The 27497-nt window shown below is 39.1% G+C and overlaps 1 protein-coding gene and 1 long non-coding RNA gene across 13 annotated transcripts in view; both read right to left on the bottom strand.

Annotated features, from left to right (window-relative positions):
• The window catches only part of epb41a (erythrocyte membrane protein band 4.1a), an 81579-nt gene that overhangs the window by 37920 nt on the left and 16162 nt on the right, over positions 1-27497 (bottom strand). For 11 of the 12 annotated variants that reach the window (XR_007945266.1, XR_007945265.1, XM_051956137.1 and 8 more), the window contains exons 2-12: positions 20855-21171; positions 18344-18622; positions 12193-12297; positions 11954-11996; positions 11777-11852; positions 10757-10975; positions 8829-8916; positions 2550-2702; positions 2333-2430; positions 2041-2216; positions 158-405 (exon numbers count right to left, since the gene is read on the bottom strand). Coding sequence is in view for 10 of the 12 variants with exons in the window: in XM_051956137.1 (XP_051812097.1) it covers positions 158-405; positions 2041-2216; positions 2333-2430; positions 2550-2702; positions 8829-8916; positions 10757-10975; positions 11777-11852; positions 11954-11996; positions 12193-12297; positions 18344-18622; positions 20855-21163 (1794 nt within the window). In the remaining 2 variants the exon portion in view is untranslated. The remainder of the gene's footprint in view (positions 1-157; positions 406-2040; positions 2217-2332; positions 2431-2549; positions 2703-8828; positions 8917-10756; positions 10976-11776; positions 11853-11953; positions 11997-12192; positions 12298-18343; positions 18623-20854; positions 21172-27497) is intronic. The other variant, XM_022214881.2, reaches the window with a different exon arrangement.
• Positions 5412-6789, bottom strand: LOC127536269 (uncharacterized). The gene is made up of 3 exons (XR_007945267.1): positions 6657-6789; positions 5820-5928; positions 5412-5660 (listed from the first exon to the last, which is right to left on the bottom strand). It is a non-coding gene; the product is annotated as an uncharacterized LOC127536269 (long non-coding RNA).

Raw genomic sequence — 27497 nt, 5'->3', positions numbered from 1 at the left:
GTATTTTTTTATTGTTATTAACATCTGCTGTTTGATCCCATTGCTGATCTCTGATTGTAAGTTCAGTGGAAGCTAGTTGTTGGTTCAATAAAGAAGAGAGTGAAAGCCTGACGGTACCTAAAACACATGTGGTAACACAAAGATCGGTGCTCACTACCTTGATATCTGGAGTGAACCCTGGTTTTGGGCTGTGGCTCTTGGTGTACTCAGCTAGCAGACATTCCACCTTTAAGTCTGCCTTCCTGTCTGCACAGCGGTGCCCTTTAGGTGTGGAGCCATCATGGTGGTCATGGCGAGGCAGTGCGGATAGCAATGGTGACGGGGCTGCCTCCCCAGGAGATACCGGTGACATGACAGGAGCACTGACTGGACGGGTGGATTTGTTGTCAGGAGTAGACACCATTGCTGGAGGAGACAAAGAGTAGAGACTATGACTTCACTTCAAAACAATCATTTTCAACATATACACTACCAGTCAAAAGGTTGGACACACCTTCTCATTCAGTGGTTTTTAGTTAATTATTGTATACATTGTAGATTACTACTAAAGACATCAAAACTACAAAACAATACATATGGAATTATGTTGTAAACAAAGAAGTGTTTATCTTCACTATTAATAGATAGATAGATAGAAATTAAAAACATTGAATAAGAAGGTGTATCTAAATTTTTGAATGGTCGTATATATTGCAGAAATTCTTTTTTTTATTTGATAGTTGCAGTGAAAGATGGACAGGAAACAGAGTTGGGGGAAGACATGCAGCAAAGGGCTGCAAGCAGGAAACGAACCCGGGCTGCTGCGTTGGAGACAAGTCCCTGTACCCGGGTCACCCACTTAACCCGTTGAGCAATACGGGCGTCCGCAGAAATTCTTTTGACTACAATTATTCCATTAACATGAGCTGTAGCTGTGTATGAGTTACCAAACAAGCCAACAAATGTGAGTGTAATTGTGTTGGAATAAGCTGGGTCCTGGGATGGGCACATTTGAAGAGATTGCTGATGATGACAGCAGCTCGTTCATACCACAGTCCCCTTCCTCTTCATTTCTACCACTCCCAACAATGAATTTGCATTTAGTTGTGTACAATGCCAGGAGGGTTCTGTCTAAGACGAGTGAATATAGACAGTACCACAGACAGTGTGTGCTCAAAGACGGGTCTTTAAAGGCAGCTTCAATTTAATCAGAGATAATTTGCTATATTTGTTCAGTATTACTCTGAATCAGTGGTATAATTTCAATTCAATTCAATATTATTTATATAGCACCAATTCACAACATATGTCATCTCACAGCACTTCATACAGTAAGTGTTCAAACTTAACATACCTTTCACCAAGGACCTGGGTTAGAACTGGAGTTGGTCCTCAGGCACCACATGGATGCTGCCCATTTCTGCTACTACCGAGGACGAGCTGGATACATAAAACTAATTTCCCTATGGAGCTCAATAAAGGACAGCTTTACTTTTAATTTACATTTTAGACCAACAATATATGTTGGCGTTCTATGTCAGGCCAAATAAAGACAGCAAAACAATGATTTCTGATGCGAAAACCCTCAATCTGAACAGCTGATGATATCTCAGTGTGTTCATTGGCACAGTTATTTTATGTCACATTATTTCATGCTGCCATTTAATACATCTCTATTGTACAAACATAGGCTATGGCCATTTTTCAGTAATATCCAAGTCCAGCTCATCCTCGACCAGACTATCTTACTTGAGAACTTGTTTTTGTTTATACACCCAAACAGAATTAGATTAAGCTTGCATAACTGGATGTAGCATGGATTATATAAGATCATTTCTGAAAAAGTAGTAGTTACATTGTTGTAAATACAGTATAATGTGAAGTCTATCTTAATTAAACTGCACCTGCACAGGATATATTCAGGCACAGGACAGTATAGAAGGTAGGTCACCCTATTTAGGCTGGGATCTCAATACAGAACCAGTGTAGTTAGGTGCATAAAATTAAAAAAAAGAATTGAAGTGTCAAAATATTTTTATCTTTAAAACACAAATGGTGTACCTCCATCAAGGCTGCGTGAGTTCCTTTTGCTGGAGGAGCGCTGGAACAGAGGAGCTGGTCTGTCAATCAGAGAGCTTGCCTGTCTGGTCTGAGCCTGAGTCCGACCACTGTACCGAAACTTAGAGCCCAGTGCCAGGAACTTCCTAGGAGTGGTGACCATCTCAGTAGAAGTAAGCCTGCACACAAAGAATACCGATGCTGGTTTTCTGATCTGACTCTGGGTCAAACCTATTAGGAAAATTGTCCAGAGTTCCTACAAAAACACGGCAAGTAAAAAATACAATACCCTCACCTGAAGAAGGTGTGATGTTCTACACACACTTTCCACAGCTTCTTCGCAGCCTTGTAATTGGGTAGCTTGAAACCAATTGCACTCTCATACTGTTCCACCTGTTAAAGCAAACATAAACCAATTAAAATCAAAATTAATAAAATCGACTCCGGTTTCACTATTTATTAATAATAAGTAAGTATTAACGAAAGAACCACAGCATTTATAGGTGGTCTACCTCAGATGGTCGGATTTTAATGAAGAAGCTGCTCCGCTTGTAAGAGACCTTGAGGACTTTGGGCCAGGGAAAACGGTTGATCCTCAGTTTGTCTTTGTAAACCATCAGGCCACTAGAGCAAACCCCAAGCATGATGTCAACACCATCCAGATCCTAACAGAGATATCCAGAATGAATAAAAGAGTTCTATTAGCTTGAAATTACCTTCAGATTTTAGAAACTAATACCTTTCAAAGTAGTCTGGAATTGGCACCAAAAATAGACAGTTTAAAAATAGGTAAGAACTGAAAGAATGTCCGATTTCTGAGGGTGTTGTTTTACCACAAGCCCAAAAAAATATTCAGCAGGCTCTGAAAGTTTTGCATGAGCACAACCCAGACACCAGGATGTGTACTTTCTAAAGGGCAGCACATGTCATCCATGAATCATCACATCCTGGCTGCTGTACCTTAAAAACCTATTTTGACTGGGCATTTATTGCAACAAATAACTACACAAAACACACCAAAACCACCTGAAAAGGATGGCCTCAGTCCAGTGACAGACCTTGTTGTAGTGCATTTCTGTATCAAAGCAAACCAGACCAACCAGTGCTGGTCCTGACTGAAGTCCCAATCACCCTACCTGTGACCCATGTAAACCACTTGCTATTGCTGCAATCACACCACATAGCTGCCATGCAATATAATCCTCCCTCCTTTAAAACAGTTTGCTCCATTAGTGTAAGAAAAAGTATACCTATACAAAACATAATGACTTATATATATCAAACAATTAGCTTTGGTTATATAATGTAGCCATAACCCTGTAGACTACAGCTGTAGAGGTTTGAGGTTTGCATGGGAAAGATAAATGAAGATATTTACTTTTGATGCGAACATTACGTTTGCCCACTATTTGTTAATGTGTATCTAATTATGCTGTGCAAATGCTAAAATATATTGCTTTGTAGGTTTAAGGAGTGTTGAAATGTCTATCATTTTCAAACATTAACAAGTAGCTCTTTTATGCTGTGCTAAATCCTCCACAGGAGGGCAGTATAGTCTTCAAAACATTTCTCCTGTATATATTTCAAATCCCTGCTCTGATGTAAACAGATTAACCTGATTTCTGATGTAAAACATGTTCAAAGTCACGTCTTCCTGCTCTCCATGCCAGGCAATTCAAAACACAAAATACAGACTTGCAGACTTTACACACCTCTGTCATTTGTTTTCAAGAAACCCACAAAGCTGACACAAATATCCAAATATTTGGGTCCATGCAGTGTGTGTGTGTGTGTGTGTGTGTGTGTGTGTATATCTATCTATCTATCTATCTATCTATATATATATATATATATATATATATCTATATCTATCTATATATATCTATCTATATATATATATATATATATATATATACATATGGCATGCCGTTTAGGAAATTATATATATAATGAAAGTCGATATATATATAATGAAACTTGATATATATATAATGAAAGTTGATATATATATAATGAAAGTCGATATATATATAATGAAACTTGATATATATATATAATGAAAGTCGATATATATATAATGAAACTTGATATATATATAATGAAAGTCGATATATATATAATGAAACTTGATATATATATAATGAAACTTGATATATATATAATGAAAGTCGATATATATATAATGAAACTTGATATATATATATAATGAAACTTGATATATATATAATGAAAGTCGATATATATATAATGAAACTTGATATATATATAATGAAACTTGATATATATATAATGAAAGTCGATATATATATAATGAAACTTGATATATATATAATGAAACTTGATATATATATAATGAAACTTGATATATATATAATGAAAGTTGATATATATATAATGAAAGTTGAGATATATATATAATGAAAGTCGGAATATAGAATGTTCAGATTTTCATTCCATCTATTCAAAGTTTCATTCCATATATTCAGACTTTTTCCTACTGAGCCCTGGAAGGACATGGCAAACAAAAACAGGAACCTTATTGGACATTTGCTCTTCAGATGAGCTCTTCTGTGATTATCTGTCTTCATGGTTGTCACAGGGAACGGCGACTACGTTTGAGAAAACAGGTAATTTTTAGAGATGTTTTGATTCTGAACACTGAACGTGTTAGCATTAGCTTAGCTACTTAGCTTCGACTACATTTGCATCCCTACATAGCTTAAAGGTTAAACACATGCACCATATGTTGATGATAATGATAATATCTATGTTTATCTTTATAGCTGGTCTTAAGGCTAATTACGAGGCAGAGGTCAGCTGCTGCCTGGACACATCCATGATCACGCCACTGGTGGGACACAATTGTACTGGATTTCAGCTGAAGGCTGCTGTTCTGTCCAAACTGAGACATTTTTATTGTGACATACCCTCCACTGTTGTTAGCTTTTGATTCAATAAATTTTTTTGAGATGAGGAAATCACTATTGCATGTTTCTAGTTAAATACCCTATTTTTATGATATATCACTAAAGCATGCACTTTTTATATTTTCCATCAATTTCACCCAAAAGTTGAATAACTATTTGTGAGCAGTGTATGTAGACACATAATAGAAGCACATTTCAATAATATGTCTGCTGCAGTAGTGCAGTTTATCTACCTAGATTGGTGTAACAGTAAAAAAAACATATGCTACTGATGTTTCTGACTAAAATCTGCTTGAAAAGCACAACTGCTTATCTGTCAAAATGTGTGTAACAAAAGTGTGCACTGAACACTGAATAAAGTCTCTGTAGATTATAGACAAAATTTGCATCTCTCATCACAAATTTCTGTTTATTCACCCAAAGTGCATGAGTAAAATACAAAACAGGTGAAGTACTAAAAAAGATTTATTTTCTAGAAAAGCCAATAGTCAACAATGCAGTTTAATTCTGGGACAGTTGCTCCAGCACCGACGCCATGCGTCCCATCAGTGCAACCAAGGTTTTCATTCATCTTCTGGATGTTCTGGAGAATGGCAGAGGTCACGTCTTGGTGTCTTCCGATCTGTTCCAAGAACCGTTCCTCTGACCTCTCCAGATACTGCAGAGGATCCAAAGCAGCTTCCTGGTTCCCTTTTCCTGCATAAAAGCACCAAAAAGTACTAGTTGTCAGTAATTATTTTCTATTTTCATAAACACAGTTAACTTAAAGTAAATGTTCTATTTTGTGATTTTAGGATGGGTCAAAAGATAACATACTGATCATGTTGATGTCTGCATAGCCTAAACAGATCTTACTTGATTTGGTCTGTAGAGAGGAGGACAGCGTGGAGGAGCTGCAGGACGGAACCAGTAAGCTGCAGACTAGTGCTCCTGGTAACTGGACCTCATCATCCAAGGCCGACAACTAAATAAAATGAACAAGACATGCTGTTGATAGCATCTGTAATACAAATGATTTTATCCATTAACTGATTTATTGCTTTGTCCATACAATGTTAGAAAGTGTTACAAATAATACCTGTAATAATTTCCAACAGTGATAAATGCCTTGTTTTATTTTACAACAAAAAACACCAAAAGCATCTGTGTATAAGAAATCAGTGCATTGGATTTCCACATCTGCAAAGCTAGAAAATCACACATCAGAATTTTACCTTGAAATTATGAAAATAGCTGCAGATTACCAGTACTCTTTACTTCATTGTGTTAACTTGATCATTTGAATCAGTTTTTTAGACTTGTATTACTGATACGAAACATAATCAACACATAAATTAAAATGTGTTCGCAAAGAGTTCACTGGTTCTTCAAGGAAAATTTCAATGATAACCATATAGTTCAGTAATATGATTAATGGGTCATTGTGTAACAGCGTGGGAGGTTCTGAATACAGGTCTTGGACTGAAATATTGCTGCTGCTTTCCTCCGGTTTTATAAGGAGTTGTTTCATAGCTTGTTAGCTTACCAGCGGCTAACTGGCTGGCAAACAATAGTTCAACGCCAACCTCTAATCAGTGATCCGGTGTCCGGACCGCGTTAGCTGGCGGAACGTTCATAATACTGATGTGGGACTGTTGTAGCTAGCGTATTCATAGTAGGATAACAGCAGGATGTTGGAGAAATAAAACTTACCATTATCAGGATCGCTGGTCTGCATGGCAGACTCTTAGCGCATCGCACTGCTTGAATGTCTGTGTATTTCAGGCCGATTTCAAAATAAAACTCAATAAAATTCTCGTCCGGGTGAGTGTCCTTCATTGTCGCTTCGCCATACGGACATGTCCCTTCCGGGGCTCGGTAGGAAAAAAAGATTTGATATATATATAATGAAAGTTGATATATATATATATATAATGAAAGTCGATATATATATATAATGAAACTTGATATATATATAATGAAAGTTGATATATATATAATGAAACTTGATATATATATAATGAAAGTTGATATATATATAATGAAAGTCGATATATATATAATGAAACTTGATATATATATAATGAAAGTTGATATATATATAATGAAAGTCGATATATATATATATATATATATATATATATATATATCAAGTTTCATTATATATATATCAAGTTTCATTATATATATATCAAGTTTCATTATATATATATCGACTTTCATTATATATATATATCAAGTTTCATTATATATATATCAAGTTTCATTATATATATATCGACTTTCATTATATATATATCAAGTTTCATTATATATATATCAAGTTTCGTTATATATATATCGACTTTCATTATATATATATCAAGTTTCATTATATATATATCAAGTTTCATTATATATATAATTTCCTAAACGGCATGCCATATATACATATATATATATATATATATATATATATATATATATATATATATGGATTCTATTCTAATCCAGAATAGAATTTAAAATCCTTCTTCTGACATATAAAGCTCTTAATAACCAATCTCCATCATATCTTAAAGATCTGATAGTACCATATTATCCTAGTAGAACTCTTCGCTCTCAAACTGCAGGCTTACTTGTTGTTCCTAGAATTTCTAAAAGTAGAATGGGCGGCAGAGCCTTCAGTTATCAGGCGCCTCTCCTGTGGAACCTGCTTCCAGTTTGGGTTCGGGAGGCAGATACCCTCTCTATTTTTAAGACCAGGCTTAAAACGTTCCTATTTGACAAATCTTATAGTTAGGGCTGACTGGGTGACCCAGAGGGGTTCGGCCTGTGTCTTCATTTGCACAGCTGACTCCCTCTTGGACGTCCCTTCGTTCTGCCCCTAGTCATGCTGCTATAGGCCTAGGCTGCTGGGGGACTTCTCTTGACGCACTGAGCCCTTCTCTATCTACCTTTACATTTAATATGTATACCGTTATTGCATTACATTCACTTTGTTTCCCCTGTGTTATTTCTCCAAGTGTCCCTGGTCCCAGAGCTGGATGCTTCAGATCTGCGGTCGATGTTCCACCAACTGGTCTAGTCTCCACCATGTCCACTGTGGGATGCTGCTGCTGACCTTCCTCCAGCCCTCCGCTTCCAGCTGCCCTTTTCCACCAGTCAACTCTGCATCGCCCTCACTATACTTGTTATGCTAATCTACATACTGTTTGAATTTTACTGCTAGCTATATATGTAGTATATTTAATGTCAGAGCCGTACATCATAAGAGTAAACTATGAGTCAGTTTTCAATGTTAGCTTATACTTTGAGTCACATATCTTGTCATACATGTATCCAAATGTGTGTTTTCCTTGCTTTCCCACCCCTCCCTCTCCTCCCATCCCTCCCCCTTGCCCTCCTCTGTCCTTCTCAACCCACCCGGCCAGCAGGCAGATGGGTCCCCCCTATATAGTGCCGGGTTCTGCTCGAGGTTTTTTCCCCTGTTAAAAGGGTGTTTTCCTTGCCACTGTCGCCTTTGGGGTTGCTCTGGGGGTCAGGCATATGGGTTCTGTAAAGCGTCTTGAGACGATTTGATTGTAATTGACGCTATATAAATAAAATTGAATTGAATTTTATATATATATATATCCAGAAAAGATATAAGAAACTATAAAATAACCAAAACGCATGGTTGATTTTTTGACAAAGATGGAGTTCTACGAGTCATTGGAAACTGAAGACTACTGTGATATCCATGGTCTTTACAAATGTATATAAACTTTTGTTCACAGCTACAAGTTTTATTCGATTAATGAAGGATACTTAGAACTAAAGTCAACACATAAAAAAGTATAAATTACTAATTGCTAATTAATTAACAACAAAGACGAGCAAAAGAGTTGTAGGCCATCTGCTTACCTTTGCTTGGTGAAGGTCCACTCCATACATGGAGAGTTTCTTGGCATTCTCCAGGAACATCAGGTCTGCCTGGGCTGGATTCATTGACCTGGCTCGACACCATAGCAGAAATCCAGGAAAATCATGAGGGACTGTGATATTTTTTTAAAGCAATGAAAGGTGTCCATTTCCTTCATCTATTATTAAGACTTCCTTTCTAATGTAGTTAATTATTGGTTGCATTAGCAGCAAGATGATGCTAGTTATGATGGGCATTTTCAATAAGCACTGTAATTTAGTAAGCATTTCTTCCACTTCTATTTTAGATGAGTAACTCTGTTTAAGCTGCTTAATTACTTTTCTTTTACTTCAGATGCAACTACTACTTTGTACCAAAGCTATTGAGTAAATATATTTACTCAAGTACTATACTTAGGTACAATTCTGAGTTACCTGAACTTTACTTGAAGTATTCTTACTTTGTTGACACATCAATTTGTGTATTTATATGTAGAAAGACGCATCAGTGAACAGTGAAACTGGTTGTGGAACAGTGTACCAGCTGCTGAGGGGGTCAAGGGAGCTCCACCAGCCAGGCCACATGTGTTTTGTTGAGTTGGAAAAAGCTTGTGGCCACCGTGTCCCTCGAAGGGCTTTGTGGGAGGTACTGTATGAGTACAGGGTACCAGCGTTGTTACAAGCAATTCTGTCCTTGTACAACCAAAGTGAGTTATGTTTGGTTGGTGTTGGACTCCGCTGGGGCAGTCCCCTATCTCCAATGTTGTTTGTGGTATTCATGGAGAGGATCTCAAGGTGCAGCCAGAAGGACAAGGGTATCCGGTTTGGGGACCTCAGGAGTGCATCTCTGCTTTTTGTGAATGACGTGATACTGTTAGCTTCATTAGCCTTCGGTGCGAAGCGGCTGGGATGCCAGTCAGCATCTTCAAGTCCGACTCACCTTGTTCACGAGCGACAGGAAAATACAGTGTAAGATGGACAGGTTGCGTGGTGTCTCTCAGCTACTGATTTAACAGTTAATCTATATTTCAACCCACATCTATGAGTGGGGAATGAAAGAACAAGATGGCTGGTACAAGTGGACAAAATTAGTTTTCCACCATAGGGTGGCTAGGCTCAGCTTTAGAGATAGAGTGAGGAAGTCTGAGATCCTGAAGGAGCTCAAATTTGAGTAGCTGCTCCTTCGCATCACAAGGAGCCAGTTGAGGTGGTTCAGACATCTAATCTCGATGCCTCCTTGCTGACTTTTTCCAAGCATATTCGCATGGAAGGAGTCCCTGGGTTAGAACCAGAAGTTGCTTAAGGAATTATATATCTCATCTGGCCTAGAAACACCTTGAAATCCCCCAGGAGAAACTGAAAAGCGTTACTGGGGAGAGGGATGTCTGGAATAACCTGCTTCACCTGCCTCCCTCCGCAACCCGATCCCAGATAAGCAGATAAAATGGATGGATGGATGGATGGATGGATGGATGGATGGATGGATGGATGGATGGATGGATGGATGGATGGATGGATGCTTCCAAGAATTGAAATACCAGAAACATCTCAACAAGTGTTGGGAGGTGACCTTGTGAATCAGGCCTTCATGGTCAAGTGGCTGCAAAGAAACCTCTGCTGAGGGACATCAAGCAGAAGAAGAAGAGAATTGCTTGGACCAGGAAATATAAGAAAAAGACACAAGATCAGTGGAAATCTGGACTGTGGTCTGATGTGGTCAAATGTGAGAATTTTGCTTTGAGTTTTTTGGCCACCTGTGTACAGACTTTGGCTAATACTGTATGCATAATTTAGAAATTTTGATTTTGACTTTCAAAATATTAAATATTGAATTTTGACTTGTAATTGTGTTGATTATAGCTTCATGTAACTAATGTATTGAAGAATAACAACTTTCCTCCTACAGTGGTTGACTGAATTCGTGTTCTGACCTATATGTACGGTGCAGCTCCATCATCTTGTCCTCCAGCTCCTTGGTTTGACCCTGGGCCATTTTCATGTCCTTCGCATACTCTTTGCCATGCACCTCAGGGTCGTACTCGCCTAGCTCTGACTGCAGGGCATAGGAGCCCAGCAGAGCCAGGGTAACAAAGGAACAGGGAAGGCGGCCCTGCAGGATGTCTTTCCGTAGCTGGAGACACAGGTAGTACCTGCAATGCACAAACAGCGTTCAGCAGCATTTACCATGTATAGGTTTAGCTAAAGAAGACTGTCAGATGTGGCTCAAAGCCCCAGAAACAGAGAGAGGACTGTGACTTAAGACTGATTTTTTTTTTTTGTCAAACTACAAATGAAAGTACATAACAAAGCTCTCATGTCCAATTTTTCCCTCATCTCATATGTCTCTCTGTTTGTTTCATATATCAAGGGTTTATTTTGATCTTGTAAATATTTACCCAAAGGAGTCTGTCCAAGTAAATTTTGTGATTGATACTGTTTAAATTTTAAAAAGTTATGACAAAGAGGAACCATGGAAGTTTAAGTTGAGATTATAAACTGCATTAACGGTACATGTGTGCTAGTGCATCTCAAAAAAATGGAACATTACTGCGTTTTGAGATGCACTAGTACTGTTTTAACGTGATTTCACCAATGATAACAGTCATACAATTTGGGGTATTTCGTTAACAGTTGCATTCTTTTATCTTTACTGTCTGCAGATCAAAGACATATATAGTTCAATGTTCTCATGTCCAACATACACAATTACATAAAAATATGATCTATAACCAGGGTTAGACATGATGTAACCAAAAAACAAACAGTGTACTGATAAACAGATGATATTTTTTAAATACAGTAATCCCAAGATATTAAAATCACTTGCACTTTTAAAATCTGTATAAAAATTATCAACCTTATATGGATAAATCACTCTGCCCACATTGAGCTCTTCATACAGTAAAATCATTTGCTGGTAGTATACAAAATCACAGAAATCCATGCAGTACCTTGTTATGTCTTCTGAGAGCTGGGCTGGGTCCGGTGGATAGAATTTTACATTGAAAGTGAAATTATAGTTGGCACCTTAAGAAAGAAAAGGAGAGTGTGATTGAACGAACAATAATAGGAACATTACCACAGAAAAGTGGAATAGGGGATGTATTTGTGGGTAAAGGTAAGCTTACCTTGCACCTGCCTGCGGATCTCCTTGGTCAAGTCCATCCAAGTCTGATCAAAAAATTAAGGAAGTAGCATGAGATTTAATATCATTAAACACTGAACTCCTTCAGTAGCAGGGGTACAAGTTATTATGTCCTTCAGCTACAGTTACATGTAATAAGGGGCCATTTTTCCATCTCACTGGAATACTGAGATTGTTACCGGTGAATGGATACTAACTAGTGACCATCACAGTCAAGCTTACCTTCATGGTGGTCGATTCCCAGATGGTCAGGCCATAATAGTCTTTCTCCAGCAGATTGAGATGGTCACACACTCTCATGAACAGCTCTTGGCCTTTGGCATGTTTCTAACAGACACACACACACACGCACACACACAAAAATTAAGCATTCACCTGTAACCGACCTGACATCACATAAAGCACAGTGTATTCAGAAATACACAAAACATGATTGAGCAGATCATAAGATGTGTTTAAAAGCCTTTTGGCAGCACTTATTTCTACCATATTGCTATTGAACAGCTGCCAGATTGTACCTGTGGCACTGTGTAGAGAAGACGACTGGTCTAAGATAGGCCTGCAGCCACTGTGAGCCTTAAAGGGGAACTTCGGTTTTTTTCAACCTGGGGTCTGTTTTCATATGTCATTTCATACATGTGAGTGATGGAGAAATGAATTTTCGACATAGCTCCAGTATTTAGCCAGGCAGGCAGCTTAGCAGCTCAGCTAGCAGCTCAGCTAGCGAAAAGTATGGGGCAGCTGGCCTCCCCGCGTCAAAGTCCGCCCTAACGTGCTTTTTGCCCCACACTGACCAGCTCAGATAGTCTCAATGAGTGTCCCACAACATACTAGAGATGAGAAGTGAATGAAAACCTCCACATTACCTGGCGATCACTCTTTGTTGTGGTCTGTATCCAAATCTCAGGACGCTAGAAAGCAAATCTCGTTCTGAAATCGCGCGATATTTGAGATTTGCTTTCTAGTGTCCTGAGATTTGGATACAGACCACAACAAAGAGCGATCGCCAGGTAATGTGGAGGTTTTCGTTCACTTCTCATCTCTAGTATGTTGTGGGACACTCACTGAGACTATCTGAGCCGGTCAGTGTGGGGAAAAAAGCACGTTAAGGCAGACTTTGACGCGGGGGGGGGGGGCCAGCTGCCCCATACTTTTCTCTAGCTGAGCTGCTAGCTGAGCTGCTAAGCTGCCTGCCTGGCTAAATACTGGAGCTATGTCGAAAATTCATTTCTCCATCACTTACATGTATGAAATGACATATGAAAACAGATCCCAGGTTGAAAAAACCTAAGTTCCTCTTTAAGCCTGTAAGTGATGCCAGGAAGAAAACTAAAAGTGTACAATGACTGTCTTGGGCCCTTTTAGGTGGGATTAACATTACAGGGGAGGAGGGGCAAAGAGTATTCCCTTGTGGTACCAAAACATTTATGTGAACTGTAGTGGACATCACAACAACCATTTTTTAAGAGATTTTAAGGCCAGATATCCCCCTGAGCTGAAATACTAGTATTGCTAGAGATAAGATTTAAATGACTGAAAGTAAAGAGGAGATTTTGTAGCATCAAATCATGACTAGATTGACATTTACACGGGAAGTGCATGGTGATTGTGGAAGTTCAGTAATTTATATTCAAAGCATGATCAGGTAGACCAAAAGTGAGCACACCATCAGAAGATCAAGTCCTAAGTCTTTCTCACTCAGATATTTAAAAAAATCAACATCATCACAGTAAAGAATTTACTAAATAAAGACTGTAAAACTAGAATCAGCAAAAGTCTTGTCAGAAGAAGCCTGTCTAGTGGTGTCCCAGAGCACAGTCACCATCTTTAAACCAAACAAGGACCAGCACTTACAAGTGTCACTTAAAAGTGATTCAGTAGTGGATCAAACCCAAAGTGAATCATGATACTAAGAATTTTTCAAGTCTAAAGATGTTTTGTTACTCTGGAGCTCCACCCAGCAAGGCTAAAATGTATACAGTATGCTCTTATGCAAACACTACATCTGTAGGCTAATATAAGGTACTGTGGTGCCCATTTCAGTGGACATCAGGCGTTGGGTGATATTCATTCACTTCATTATTTTGTGTCACAATGCAAAGTTATGGAATCTACACTACCTTTCATAAGTTTGGGGTCACCCAGACAGTTTCATGTTTTACATGAAAACTCACACTTTTATTCATGTGCTAACATAATTGCACAAAGGGTTTTCTAATCATCAGCCTTCAACAGAATTAGCTAACACAATTTAGCATTAAAACACAGGAGCGATGGTTTCTGGAAATGGGCCTCTGTACCCCTATGTAGATATTTCATTAAAAAGCAGCCGTTTCCAGCTAGAATAGTCATTTACCACATTACCAATGTCTAGACTGTGTTTCTGATTAATTAAATGTTATCTTCACTGAAAAAATTGCTTTTCTTTCAAAAATAGGGACATCTCTAAGTGATCCCAAACATTTGAACGGTGTGTATATATATAAATATATATATATATATATATATATATATATATATATATATATATATATATATATATATATATATATATATATATATACCGGGCTTTGCAAAAGTTCTGCTACACTCGGTTTCATGATATTTAGAGACGTTTAGATGTCGGAGTGAAAAATTCCATTAAATAAACTGAAAGTTCTACCTTATAGGCAGGTGTCCTTAATACAATTTTTTTTTTCTCTGGTGAAGTTGTATCAAGATGGAAGTCAAAAGAGTTGAGATATCTGCTCTCCTTTGTGCTGAACATCAGCCGGATGACCGTCCACAGAGTCGCGGAGAGGCTAAAGAATGGTGAAGATCTTTCAGGTCTTCACCATTCTTGACAGATCACTGAAAGATCTTCACCATTCTTGAGCCTCTCCGCGACTCTGTGGACGGTCATCCGGCTGATGTTCAGCTGCTTGGCTCTGTCAGGCTTGTTGTGGCCAGCATGAAGGAGAGCAGATATCTCAACTCTTTTGACTTCCATCTTGATACAACTTCACCGGAGAAAAAAATTGTATTAAGGACACCTGCCTATAAGGTAGAACTTTCAGTTTATTTAATGGAATTTTTCACTCCGACATGTAAACGTCTCTAAAGATCATGAAACCGTGTAACAGAACTTTTGCAAAGCCCGGTATATATATATATATATATATATATATATATATATATATATATATATATATGGTCATCAAAAATTAGTGAATCAATAAAACAAGGTGATGTCTGTTTCAACTTTTTGTGTCATCACTTGCTACATGTAGTCTACTATGTTAAAAAGTATGACACTGCATTCATGATATTTTCGTGACAAAGACATCAAAACTGATGTCTTGATTTTATGTTATCCACAATCATGCCTATGCAAAGTTGTCATGCTCATACCTGCACACAGACACACACATGCATGCAGGCATCCACTTGCAAATGTTAAATACATATCCTCTTTTTCTTATGCTTTAATGACATTTCACACCCATTCAGTCATGCTGTCCATTGTAGACATCTAAAAATGCAAATAAAAAAAATAAAATCTAAATTACTTGGCAAAAATGTCTTATTTTTCCACTACATTTCTACATTGTAGAAGAGTAAAATGTAACTGGATAAAAATTGTTTTTGGTCTGGTCTGAAGGGGTTAATAGACAATCAAACAATTCGTCAATCACAGGTCACTATGCTCTGCTGCCCTACAGAGGGGCACTCTCACTCCGTGTTCATAAAAGGTAAGGAAGAAACTGCTTATGAAGACTGTAGTTTATACATATATACAGACTGTAGACTGTAGTTTATACTACGTACATTTTTCTTCAGTGTGCGAGCATTTTACAAGTAAGTGAATATGTTATTTATTTAGTTTCACTTTTCATGTTGTCAACAGTGTGGTAGTTGACGCTGGATTTATAATTGGCATTTACTTGCTTGTTGCTTTGTTATTATGTAGTATAATAGTTGAGACCTTGCTGTTAGATGTTTATTCAAGGATGTCTTTTCTTGCGATGTGCAAATATTTCAGTCTTGTCCTTTATTCTTGCAGATGTCCAGCTGATTTATGTGACTTCATTTCTGTAGATTTACAACAATATGGCGTTGTAGATTAGAAGAGTATTGGGCAGACTTGTGATACTGCACACTTACTATTTACTTGTTTTGATTTATTTCTTGTATCAGAACAACACACACACATACATACACCTTTGTTTACAAAAGTAAATGTCAAAAAGGAACATCTTGTCTTTGAGTGCATTCTAACCGATGCCCCCTGGTGGCCACAACTTTATTCACTGGAGGAATTATACAATCCTTCTAATCATCACAACACCAGAAACAATCACAATTTTCAATAAAATCATTGAAAAAACCAACAGTACTCCGAAAGACTAAATCCCAAACAACAACGAGACACCAACAGTGACTCAAGGCCAAAGGTGGAATCACAAACCAGCTTTTAACAGTGAAAATCACAGTGAAATGGATGGTCAGGAGATTCCACAGCAGCAGAAGAATTACTTGGATTAAAACGCTCCCAAAGATACCAACATTATGGGAAGCAGTAAAACAGTACTCACCACAACTGTCAACTAGGAGTGATACCGTGATCCGCTGAAGACCACTGAAAAAATGTTGCTCGCTCACCAAAGAAATTACTGTCCTTAACATGTCCGTCTAGAACTGTCTTCAATGAAAGTATTTGAAAGAAGTCAACTGATATATCTCCAGAAGAAAGCAAGAAGCAGGAATTTCTTAGAACAAGAAGTGGAAGACAAAATCTGAAATTGCTATTGGGATCATCACCAAACAAGGCAGAAATATGGTGACTCAACATCTCTACAGAGAAATTCTTTCACCCTGCGAAAACCAAGATTTACATTTGGACTCACAGTCATCTAAATGAATCAATGAGATGAACTGCATCAAGATGCATCTAACTGCACCCAGACATGACACTCCTTTTAATATGAAATCAACAGTATAATATAGCCAAAGCTCCACAGGTCTCAAAAAAAATGAAATTTGAGTCACAATATTAAGAGTTGTAGCACTTGCAACTTGCTGCCCTGGAATGCAGCACACATAAAATCCAAAGACCCTCTCTCGGCAAAACATAAGGTATAAGGTATAGCAGCATCACTGTAGTGATGTCCCAAAAAACAGAACTCGATCCATGACACCAGGTCATCAGGAACAGTTTGAATTGTTTGAGTGGTTTGTGGAAAATGCAACCAAATGAGACACAAACACCTCTTTTCTCTCTGTTACAACCATAAAATACAAAGAGACTTTTATGCTAAGCATATAAAATTCTTAAGTCCTATATTAATTTTTACTAAGAATACAAGTATACTCATTCATATACTTGTATTCTTAGTTGTACTAGAAGTTTTTCATCAAGTAAATGAGATAAACAGATTAACAATTAACAGTACATACTGACAGTGGTCGGAGGAAGGACATATGCACACTCAAAACTAACTGGACAGTTTTAAGTTACTTATGTAAACTAACAAAACATCCATCCATCCATTCTCTATACACCGTTTTATCCTCATTAGGGTCGCGGGGGGTAATGGAGCCTATCCCAGCTGACTTGGGCGAAGGCAGGGGACACCCTGGACAGGTCGCCAGTCTGTCGCAGGGCTACATATACAGACAAACAATCACACTCACATTCACACCTACGGGCAATTTAGAGTAATCAGTTAACCTCAGCATATTTTTGGACTGTGGAAGGAAGCCGGAGTGCCCGGAGAAAACCCACGCATGCACAGGGAGAACATGCAAACTCCATGCAGAAAGATCCCAGGCCCAGGCCGGGATTTGAACCGGGGATCTTCTTGCTGCAAGGCGAAAGTGCTAACCACTACGCCAGTGTGCAGCCTAACAAAACATGTTTGTTGCTAATGTCTTGGTGGCTGATGGAGTATTTTCAAAGGACTTATAGAATCCATGCCTTGGCTTGATGGAACTGTTTTGACACCAAAGAGCCAACTGCAGGCAGGTGGTCACAATATGCCAGCTAATTAGTGTATGTCAGGTTAGTGCTCAGCCTTCTTCTACAGGTCAGTAGAAAATACAAAATGTATTGCAAAGTAACACATAGCATAATACTAGAAAACCTGAAATGTATTGTGAGGTAATATAAAACTTTTTGCGAGGACCACAAAAGGGAGTAGGTAGTACTTATTGGATCTATGAAATAGCAGTAAATAAAACACTTCCCCTTTATCCTAAGTAATCCATTAATAAAAATAAAACAACAAACAAAACACTGCTGTCAATGTTGAAAATTTTAGAATTTAGGCAGTTGTGTTTTCACTGTCCATTTTTGTGTGCATGATATGAAAAACGTAAATAAAAATGCTCTTACATCCAACTCACACTCAAAGAGAGTGTCATCCAGCAGGGTGATTTTAACTTGCATGGTCTTGGGTCGGCGTGGAGCTCTGGAGGCTTTGACGTCTTCTTCTGTCGTCTTCTCCTCCTTTTCTCCTGTACTTCCTCCTTCAAGACCAGAGTCCTTCTCCTCCTCCTTCCCCTTGTCTTTTTCCTCGTCCTTCTCAAGGGCCACCTCTTCGCCCTTCTCCTCGTTCACCCTCTCCTTTCCAGCTGGCTCCTCCTCAGCTTCTTTCTTCTCGACCTGGACAGCCTAACAAAGACACTTTGTTGTCAATACAGTCTACAAACTTATTAATTTGTGATGATGTTTCTGATTTAGTCTGGACCACTGACAGTATCACTACCACAGGAGGTACTAGTGCTTTGACAGTAAACTTACACTGACCACGTGACATTGATGAATGCATAAATACATACTGCTATTTCAATAGGTTTTAGACACTTTTTTGTCATGTCCTCCACCTCCATCTCTGCTTTGTTGGGAACTCTCCCTTCTTTCCCTTTTCCTGTTTGTGGGCGCGAGTGAGGTGTGTGTGTGTGTGTGTGTGTGTGTGTGTGTGTGTGTGTGTGTGTGTGTGTGTGTGTGTGTGTGTGTGTGTGTGTGTGTGTGTGTGTGTGTGTGTGTGTGTGTGTGTGTGTTCTTGTACTTGCTACATGGTGAGGACCATTTTCTGCATTTAACTATCAAAGTGAGGACATTTTTACAAAGTGAGGACATTTTGGCCGGTCCTCACTTTGAAACAGCCATGTTTGAGGGTGAAGACTTATTTTTAGAGAACAGGTATGAATTGAGGTTTGGTTAGGGTTAGGGTAAGGATTAAGTTTAGGCAATCAGTTGTGATGGTTAAGGTTAGGGTAAGGCTCTAGGAAATGCATTACGCTTATGGATGTCCTCACTAAGATAGAAGTACAAACGTGTGTGTGTGTGTGTGTGTGTGTGTGTGTGTGTGTGTGTGTGTGTGTGTGTGTGTGTGTGCGTGTGTGCGTGCTTCGCTTTAATTCGATAATCAGCTAAGGGACAACACCTGATGCAGGGAGCGGCTCACCTGCTCTCAATCGTTACCATCAGCTATAAAAGATGGGTTTGGATCACCATTTGATGCCAGACCGTTGAACAACGGTTGCTCAACTCACACTTCTGTTACTCTGCTCATTCCTCATTCCTTTGCTAATTTAATTCTTCTTTGTTTCGTCCTTTGCGCTACTTCCTGCCTGGATCACCTGCCTCATGCTAAAAGCCTCCACGACACACCTGTCTGGATTCTGGTTTATCTCCGATCAACCCCGGATCCGAATACCTTTCATCTCTGCCTGAAAACCCATTCAAACCACGCTGTACACCTCCTGTTGACATTCCCCTGGCTATTTTTCCTATCCCAAAAGCTGGCTAATTAGTGTGGTTTTGTGGTACGCAAGTTTATGTATTTAATTCGCTGGATAGCTTGTTATTTGTATTTGCTTGCACTGTGTCATTCATAGTGTGTGTTTTCTGCACCATCCATCAGCAGTGTTTTTAAGTTTCTGGTTGGTGTTGCGCTGATTCTGCGCATTCTGTATTGAGATTTGCGTTGCGTGCTCCGCGCACATTCTGTTCCTACTTAGGATTCTGTGTGCTGTGCAGTGTGCGAGTCTCTGTGGCTCCAGTTCTCTATCCCTGTTTCTATAAACTTTCTTGACCTTGTTGAACTTGGTTCTGGTTAGCCAGTCTGCTTGACCCTGCTGCTGAGATTAGCCTCCACAGCATGATACTACTAACATGGTGGTGGTGCCATGTTTCACTCTAGGGATAGTATGCTTGGAGCTCTCTTATGCTTTCGAAGTCTTCTAAATGGGATTATATGTGAAACTCATCCACATATCAATGCGAAATCCATGGTATTTCATGTTAAACCCATGTATTTTCAAATGTGAAGCCCTATGCACAACCACATGAGATTACATGTGAAATCTGTGACATTACAATTAAAGTTACAGGTGAGACAAGAAACTCCAGTGAAGGTTGCATTTACTCCTCCTCACTTTCCCACAAAGTGTCTGGCTCTGCAAGTGCACATGTGAGCGCGTTGTATCCACCAGTTTGGCGTCTTTCCCTCTGCATGGGTAGTGAAAAAATTCTCGCGGTTCTATGTGTTATCTCACTGGTAAAAAAATCTTGTGATTTTTCTGTAAGGGGGTGTGTACGTGGTCTGCACCAGTGTTTAGAAGTGTGGTATGTGTCACAGTGACATCCACATGAATGCCAATACCCAAAGTTTCCGAGAAGAATATCGCATTGCACTGAGATGATCACATGTAAGTGGTTAAAATGTTGTGGATGTTCAGTGTTTATGCTTCTATGTCAATAAATACTTTATTTATTTGGTGACAAGGAAAATATATTCAAATGAAGCCTGTCAATAATGTATAGACCTGAAATTCTAGAAACTGAATGTTGCTAGTGGCTTGTATTGCTCACCCCTGCTCTGAGTATATGTGTTCTGACCTGAACCTCGGCGCTGCTTACTGAGTGCTGGTCCAGAGCAACCTCTCCTTCTGTTCTCAGTTCTGGTTCAGGGTCAGCAATGGGGGCTTTGGCTTCTTCTTCTTCCTTGTTCCCCTTCTCTCCCCCCTCACTCTCACACTGCGAACGTCTTTTCAGGAAGGAGGAGAAGAGGCGTGAGAGGCCACGACCAGCAGAGTTGCGGTTTCGAGGCCGGAGCTGCTCATCCTCTGGAGAGGGAGGCCGAGCATCCTGGCCAGATTCCTCCTGCTGCCCCGGCTTCTTGTGACTTTCTGCCTCGTCTGTTGTCATGGTAACACCTATTGAGGATGAGATAAAGAAACAGATCGTACGCTAATGTCAGGTGGGGTCTATCACTGCTTTATTCCTGGTCTCTTATGATGAAAATCCACTTTTATTGTGTTCTATGATTGTTAGACTAGGTGTGACATAAAATTTGTCAAGGCATTAAGATGTTAACTTCTTCCTTTTCCTCAAGCCCTCCCACAACTAGACAGCCTCCTAGGTCATGATAATTTTACCGAGCACATTTGGTCCTTCTTAAGCAATTACAGGGAACCACATTTGCCATCAATCTGCTGTTAAAGCTCAGGTCTTCCATCATTTTGCATAATACTGGAACAAACATATCTCTGAGGCATTATAGTTACTCATGGTGTTGAAAACAGTTCAGGTAAATTATTCTGAATTAGTCGCTAGCTAAAAAACTAATAGTTATCTAGCTTAAACACTGAATAATCCTGCATCTCACTGCCCACTGCTTGTGTAGGGAGACATTCAGAATGAGCAGCAGCCTTGCAATCCACCAGGTTTGTTTATTTTCTACAGCTACTTCTGCGAGTCTTCATGCACTTCCAGCATCTGAAGAACTGAAGACCCAGTGGCTTACTTGATTCTCTATAGCAATGTCACCACAACAGTGAGAAAATTCCAAGTATTAGCTGGCTGCTGGCTGTTGGCTGATACAGCTAGTGTCACCTTTAGCTTGGATTGTATTCTCACAGATCAGAACACTGTGGGAATTGTAAAGCTAAAGGGCTCTGTGAGATGGTTTAAACAAAGGCCAATTTGCAATCAATAAAGACTGCATGGGGTACAATGTTTATCTGGCTGTTATACTTTAACTTCAGCCATGGTTAACATATATTTGCTTCTTTCCTGTTCACAGTGTTCACATATACTGGATTTTGTTACAGCTGAATTCCCAAAAAAGCTGTTCTGAGTAGAGAAAAGAAATTGAGGCATCAGCAGTCAAATTATCCTGATATGTATATGCACTAAAAACATGTGACTTCCCAGAATGCAACAAAACAGCATTTTTCCTGAACTCATTTGTTTGGTAAAAACCAATGTCTTTATAACTCCATTCGTAACATGCTCAATGTTGTCTTTAACCCAGTCTTAAGAGCCCCTCAAGAAGCGTTTATTGTCTACTGCTATGCACTTCATGTAATGCTGAAATGATACAGTTATTTCTTTGATAAATAATTTGGATACAGAATCATCATGCTACAGGGCACAAACACATCTGATATATGGTGCTTACTAATTTCATAACCACTCTGTTTATTCATGCATTTTAATGATGACTACGGGTTACAACTAGAGTTCGAGAAAAAGTCAATATTTTTAAAAAAGTCACGATCAACCACATCCATTAGGCCCCCAAAAACAACAAAACTAAAGAGCATATCATCGAGATCCGAAAACAAAGTTGTTTCACCTTTTAAATAGCAGCTCATGCAGTGAATGCAAAGGGGAAAGCCCTGCTCTGTAAGCATACCTCTGTGCCTGTCTGTAAACAGCAGCTTTCAGTGTTGATTGGCTGTTACTTGTGATATGGAACAGCCAATCAGATTGTGCAGTGGGCAATTAATTACTTAAGACAAGAGAGGGACTACAAAGACAGAAGGCTCATCTCTTTCCTCATTGACTCCTCGATCCTCAGGCCTACGATCCAGAAATCAATCTTGGTGCATTGTAGCAAAGGACTTCTCAATCGTAAAACGTTTATTGTGGAGAGAGGATCAGGGATCGAGGAGGTGTGCTGGACAGATATCATAAAATACACTGGTAGTTTATAATAGAACAATGGACAGGTGATGCAGCTTTGAAAAACATCGTATTTAATTGATGTCATTTTAACTTGACGGCTCTGAGCTGAGAATATCCCATTTTGGCAACTATCTGTTACCTTAACTTTTCTGTCCTCGCAACTCTTCCTCACTTAGACTTCTCAAAGTTCTGGTGGGTGGCACTAAGATGCGAGGACAGAAGTTGAGGAACGGAATTGGGGATGTGCAATTAGTGAAACGATATAAAGTGTGAGAGTCAGCTGCATTAGAGCCAAAATAACACAAGAACTGTATTTTATCAGTAATCGGCTAATAAAAACAACAATATCGATAATCAGAAAAATGCCAAATATCGGCGCCAATGATTGGCCGGTCGGATAATCGGTTGATTCCTTGTCATGATCACATCAACCTCTAATGCTAGTAGTAAGACTTGGCCTCTACGAACCTATGAGAACTGTCTGGTCACATTTATTTTCTCACGCCTGTACAGAGGCATTTCACTACATCATTGAAGGTGGGCGACTGAGCTGCATCAGCTGGCAGCTGAACACAGATGAACCACAACACTCCGACATGTTGTTGCTGTGGCAACAACAACCATGTCAGAGAAGGAAGAAAGACTGAGCAACAAGAGAGACAGCAACGTAAGAAAATCTGTATGGCAATAAACTGCCTTAAAATAAAACCACAGAGGACAAAAAGATCGCTTTTCTCATGTGACAAGGAGTTAAATTGGGTTTAACTATCCAGAGAGTAATAATTCCATAAAGATCGCTTGATCCATCCATCCATCCATTATCTATACACCGCTTAATTCTCATTAGGGTTGTGGGGGGCTGGAGTCTATCTCAGCTGACTTAGGGTGAAGTCGGGGGACACGCTGGACAGGTCACCAGTCTGTCACAGGGTTACATATAGAGACAAACGCACTCACATTCACACCTACAGACAATTCAGAATCACCAATTAACCTCAGCATGTTTGTGGACTGTGGGATTAAGCTGGAGTACCCAGAGAAAATCCACGCATGCATATGGAGAACACGCAAACTTCATGCAGAAAGATTCCAGGCCCAGACCAGGACGCTAACCAGGGATCTTCTCTTCTTAATTAATGTGTAATCATATCTGGTAGGCATGGCAGTTTTTATTGAAAAACAGGTCTTTTTTTTACTGCTGCTTGGAACATACCTTGTATTTAAGATGTACCACAATGTATTAACAGTTGTCTACCAGCGTTCCTCTCCTGCATTATTTGTAGTGACACTTGCAATAACCGTTACGGTTACTGTAATGGTATTTTGTATTCCTCTTTTTTCATGAAATAAAACTGTGTGAAGCTAGTTGCCAGGTATATCATGACCTCCACCTCCAGCTCTAGTGAGCTGGCAACCTTCCCTTCCCCCTCCGTTCCCTTTTCTCTCCTGTGGGTGATCGTGGGGCACCGTGTATGGAATGTGTGCAAGGGAAGGCTACTGGTTGATTACCTGAGTGTGCACACCTGGGAATGGCTCACTATCCCTGCTCCATAAAAGCCTAGTTCAGCTCACCGGACCATTGAATAATTCAGTTAGTCAAATCCAACCACTCTTTGAATTTTGGTTCTACTTTGCTCTTGCCTCTAACAGTGACTGCTCTCTGTCCAGTCTGTGACCACACCTGCCAGACCTGCCAGCCTGCTCTGTCTGCCTCCCTCTGGATCATTGTACCTACCACCTTGGTTCTGCCAGATCTCCATGCCCAAACCCACACCTGGCCTCCACTGGTTGATGATGTCATTCAAGCTGCGACGCTGCATCAACACGCCACACTTCACCCACATTCCTTCGGCTTCTCTCCATGTCCAGCTGAGTAGCACCCCCTCTCGTAGTTGCTCCTCGCTTTAGTAATGCTGTCTGCCTGTAGTTCAGTGTATTAATGATTAATCTTGCTCTTAAGATTTAGTCTGTCTGATTGTATATAGAACTGTTTGGATTCTTGTGTAATTCTAGTTAATCCTGTGATCTTGTAATCTAGCCTCCAGTCAGTGGTTGTCACCCTCAAGTATTGTCTGTCTCTTTTCGCCCTGTAGTGATCGTCATTTCCTTGCATACCTAAGTAAATGTTGTACTGTAAATAAGTTATTGTTATCTTTAAAGTATTGGTTGGCTGTGTTCTGTTATCCTGCGTTTCAGCCTCTGACCCGCTCCGTAACAGAGTCGGTAATGATTCATTTTTGTAACTTGGGTTAAAAAGTTACTGGTTAGCATTTAATTGGAAGGTACCACTAATTTAGATAATACATAATAACATTTGCTATTATAAATCTTGGATAACTACAATTGTACCTTGAACTGATGGCTAATAGAGCAAGTGTTTCTTAGGCAGTACGCAATAATATCTGGGTTAATACCAACCAAAGCTGCTCACTACTATGTGGCACTTCGCTAACAGTTATTACTGGTGATTTTTCATAGCATTTCTGCTGTAGTTTGTCTGTACTAACCTACTTATTACCAGTGGTAATTACCTAATATTAGAAAATATTTGCCATATATTTACTGGGCAAAAAATTGTAACTTCAGGGCTTGTAAAATGCCTTCTTAAGTTGTATATACCTGATACATACAGATATACACTTTACTTTCATTATTAGGTAATTGCATTACAGTCTTTTAAAGTCTTTGTAAGACCATTTTTATCCATTAGCCGTATTCATTCATTCTCAGAAACGCAGCTCTATTTTGATAAGACCTGGGACTCATCACCTATCTTTATCATTTATCACCAGAAAATGACAGACCAAGGGCAGTCATCACAACAGTTACCCAATATCTTTCTTCCTGCTCTGCTGAAGGTACTTAAAAAGTTGTTGAAGCACAGCTGGTTCACCATTTAGGGACCAATCTATTCATCAAATTATCTAATTTAAAATATGAACTATTCCTTCGATGGGGTAATGTAGTGTGGGCAGTGTTTTTGGACTTGAAAAGGGCATCTGCCATCACATTCTACTGTCTAAACTGTCTATACAGGTGTGTCTAAACAGGCATTTGATGGGTTCTGTAAAGCGTCCTGAGACAATTTGAACTGTAATTGGTGCTATATAAATAAAACTGAACTGAACTGAATATCAGTCATATCTTTAAACTCGAGGGCAATGTGTGAGTTGACTAATAAAAATTCTCCCTAACAACAGCATGTGTATTTCCCAAGCATCAATCCAGAGCCAGTGCTTTTCAGTCAGTTCATAAATAAACTGCCTACGAGTTACTCAGATGCCAGCTCTGCAGATGACATGGTCATATGGTATATGAACCAGCTAAGCCACCTACCAAGGCAGCAGAAATCCCTAATGGATACTTGGATGGCCTCCATAATCATCTTGTATTAAATATGAATAAAGAGCTGTTTGTGTTTGTCCATTAGGACACAGCACTCACTAAAAGGTTTTACAATCATAATAGAGAATAAAGAAATACAGGAAGTAAATGATTTCAAACTCTTATATAATCTCAGATATACAATTCAGATTCAGCAAATATGAGGAAGATTTAATCTAAAAACAAACTATAAATGTTTCAAATAATCAGGCACTACATACCAACACAGGCAGGCCAGTTATTTTTTGCATTCTTTGATTTTATCAAATTTTTCATATTGGATGATGGTATGGATTTAAGCATCACCATGAACAACCACACACCAGACACCTTACAGCAGGGGTGTCAAACTCAGTTCCTGGAGGGCCACTATCCTGCATGTTTTAGATGTTTCCCTCTTCCAACACACCTGATTCAGATGATCAGGATCGTTATCAGGCTTCTGTAGAGCTGGATGATAAGCTGATCATTTGAATCAGGTGTGTTGGAAGAGGGAAACATCTAAAACATCCAGGATAGTGGCCCTCCAGGAACGGAGTTTGACACCCCTGCCTTACAGCCTCTGAAATGAATGGACAACAAACTTGTCTGGTGGCATCACAGACAAATTTGGAAAAGATACAATCTACTTAACTTTGAAAGCTTAATTCATTGCTGTTTTCTCAAATTAGCCTGAAATGTGCAGTATCAACACTTTATCCCTCGCAGAGCATCTTTCCACATACAGTATATCCAAAAGCAAGGCAGCATGACTTGGACCATGGTAAAAAGTCATCTGTGAAATATCACGTCATAGATCAGAATTTGGAAAAAACTGCCTTCTTTGTAGCAGGTTGTCAACTCTGGAACACATTCCCAGCCCAAATCAAATTACAGTGAAGACTACTCACACCCCTTAAAAGGCTACTTCTGTAATTATCTTTTGATATTCAATCATGGCATACTTAATTTGACTGTTTTGACAAAAAAAATACAAAAAAGGCTTCTTAATGTCAGAGTGACAACACATTTCTACAAAGTAATGTCAATTAAAATAAAAAGTCAAGATTTAAAATAACTGATTGCATAAGTATTTACTCGCAGTAAAGTAACTAACCCTATTCTCTGTATGTGCTGTAAACTGATGCTAAAAGTCACAAAATTAGTGGAATACAGATCACCTGAGCGCAGTGAATGTGGCTCAACT

The sequence above is a fragment of the Acanthochromis polyacanthus genome, chromosome 11, assembly GCF_021347895.1.
Source record: "Acanthochromis polyacanthus isolate Apoly-LR-REF ecotype Palm Island chromosome 11, KAUST_Apoly_ChrSc, whole genome shotgun sequence".
Taxonomy (NCBI): domain Eukaryota; kingdom Metazoa; phylum Chordata; class Actinopteri; family Pomacentridae; genus Acanthochromis; species Acanthochromis polyacanthus.
This window is presented reverse-complemented; position numbering and strand designations above follow the sequence as displayed.